General features: G+C 54.1%; 1 protein-coding gene across 4 annotated transcripts in view; it reads right to left on the bottom strand.

Annotated features, from left to right (window-relative positions):
* The window catches only part of Szrd1 (SUZ RNA binding domain containing 1), a 23,058-nt gene extending 21,336 nt beyond the window's left edge, over positions 1-1,722 (bottom strand). For 3 of the 4 annotated variants that reach the window (XM_031379321.1, XM_031379323.1, XM_031379322.1), the window contains exon 1: positions 1,631-1,722. In XM_031379321.1, the coding sequence (XP_031235181.1) occupies positions 1,631-1,681 (51 nt within the window). In that variant the 5' untranslated portion in view covers positions 1,682-1,722. The remainder of the gene's footprint in view (positions 1-1,630) is intronic. The other variant, XM_031379320.1, reaches the window with a different exon arrangement.
* Between the last annotated feature and the right edge of the window lie 201 nt (positions 1,723-1,923).

Genomic DNA, 1,923 nt, shown 5'->3' on the forward strand with positions numbered 1-1,923 from the left:
CGGCCCATTTTTTAAAAATTGATAAAATAACAAAAAAAAAAAGAAAAGAAAAGAAAAGAAAAAAAAACAGGTGTATTTTTTTCCTTTCCTATTTTTTTAATACAGGAGGTGACATGAGGGGTGTCTGGGTGACACTCCTCCTGGTGGCAGGCCATAAATGCCTCTACCGGATATTGTGCATTTTCTGGCAGAAGTCACTATTGCGCACACTTCCTAACGGGCAGCACACTCAAAAATATTGGTGGAATGAATAAATACCTAAACGACACCTGTTACTCTCTATAAAAATCTTATTTGTTGAGTGTGGTGACGAATGCCTTTAATCCTAGCACTCCGAAGGCAGAGGCCAGCCCGGCCTACCTGATTAGTTCCAGGATAGCCAGAATAGCTATATAGAGAGACCTTGTCTCAAAAATACCAAAACCAAAACAAAACACTTACTTTCTTGATTCTAGGGGAAAGTACCTTAAACCTCCCTAAATAATCTCTGAACCAAACACTCCTTTAAATGCTCGTTAATGCTAAGTGGGAAAGCATCACCGATCTTTCGAGAAATGCTGAACTAGCGGAAAAAACTTCGAGGCCAAGTTTCAACATTCCTGTGAAGATACACCACTGCTGCGCTGGTTAGAATCGCTAGGGGCAGACAGACCCAGCTCCTCCTCTGTCCTGGTTATGTGTGACTCCCCACACATAAGTTTTTGAGGTGAATGTCACCGGAGCTCAGCCCAGCCCAGCCCAGGCGCGGACACATGGTCACCAAAGAGATATTTCCGTCTCCACGAGAGTTAGCGTCGAACCTCAGACTCTGAAATTACCACGATAATCACGAACCTAATAGACGAGTCCCTACTTGGGATAATTGTTTCTTTTCCGATAACTTTTGGACGCAAGCAAAAACTCCCAAATCATACCGATCGGTAATCTCCCCTTCTCGCAGGCATGAGGCTATCTTACAAATCACACCCTTCTTTCCTTTCCTTCCCTCCACCCAGACGATCGTAGTCGGAGAACCTCCCCGCTGCGCGGATCTTTGGGTGGGTCCCGGGGAAGAGCGGATGCCTTGCAGAGTTTAGGGGAGCACTGCTGATATCCCCGGGAGTAAAACTGAAAGAGGAAAAGGGAAAGGAAGAGAAACCCCAGGCTCGCTCACCGCGGCTGAAGGCGCACAGCGGCGGGGGATTTCGGCCCAGCGCCCAGTGGTCCCAGAGGACACATGGTTGCTTGCTCCCCGCTGTCTCGGGGCCTCCTCCCGCTCTTCCTCCGAGCCGGGCACGCCGCCCGAGCCCCTCCCTCACCAGACAGAGCACAAGAACTTTAAAATGGTCCCTAGGGCGCGGGGAGCAGAGAGAGAGAGAGAGAGAGAGTTGCCCCGGGGTAGAAGGTGGGGCGCCCTGAGCGACGCGCACACCGCTGGGCGGACAGGCACCCGGCAAAGGTGGAAGGAGAAATGGAACGCGGCCCCTTTAAGAGGCCTTCACGGCGCTCCGGGACCGGGGGCCTCTCTTCCACCTCCGGCCCGGTGTGGGAGACCCTTCCTTGGGGAAAACTATCCCCAAACCCGCTCCCCGGAGGCTTCCCTCACGCCAGGTCCGCCCGGCCCTGCCGCGGGGCGGCAGCTCCTCCTTACCCCGCTGTCTGCCGCCTCCTCCCAGCTCTCAGCGACCTCCTCATCTTCCATCTTACTCGCCGCTTTCCCTCCTCCCCCAACCCCTCCCCGCGCCTGCGCCTTGAAGCGCGCCTGGGTCGCGGGCGCAGGCACGCAGGGCTTTCCTCAATGGACCACGCCCCCTCACCCAGCCCGGAAGAGGCGCCAGGCCGGTCCCTCTACTAGCCTGGTCTGCCATCTTGGAAGAGGGCAGGGGAAGTCAAATAGATCTCCATCTTTCTTGAGGTCAACACGCTCGCCGCTTTGCTGAATGA

The sequence above is a fragment of the Mastomys coucha genome, unplaced genomic scaffold (genome assembly GCF_008632895.1).
Source record: "Mastomys coucha isolate ucsf_1 unplaced genomic scaffold, UCSF_Mcou_1 pScaffold18, whole genome shotgun sequence".
Classification (NCBI taxonomy): domain Eukaryota; kingdom Metazoa; phylum Chordata; class Mammalia; order Rodentia; family Muridae; genus Mastomys; species Mastomys coucha.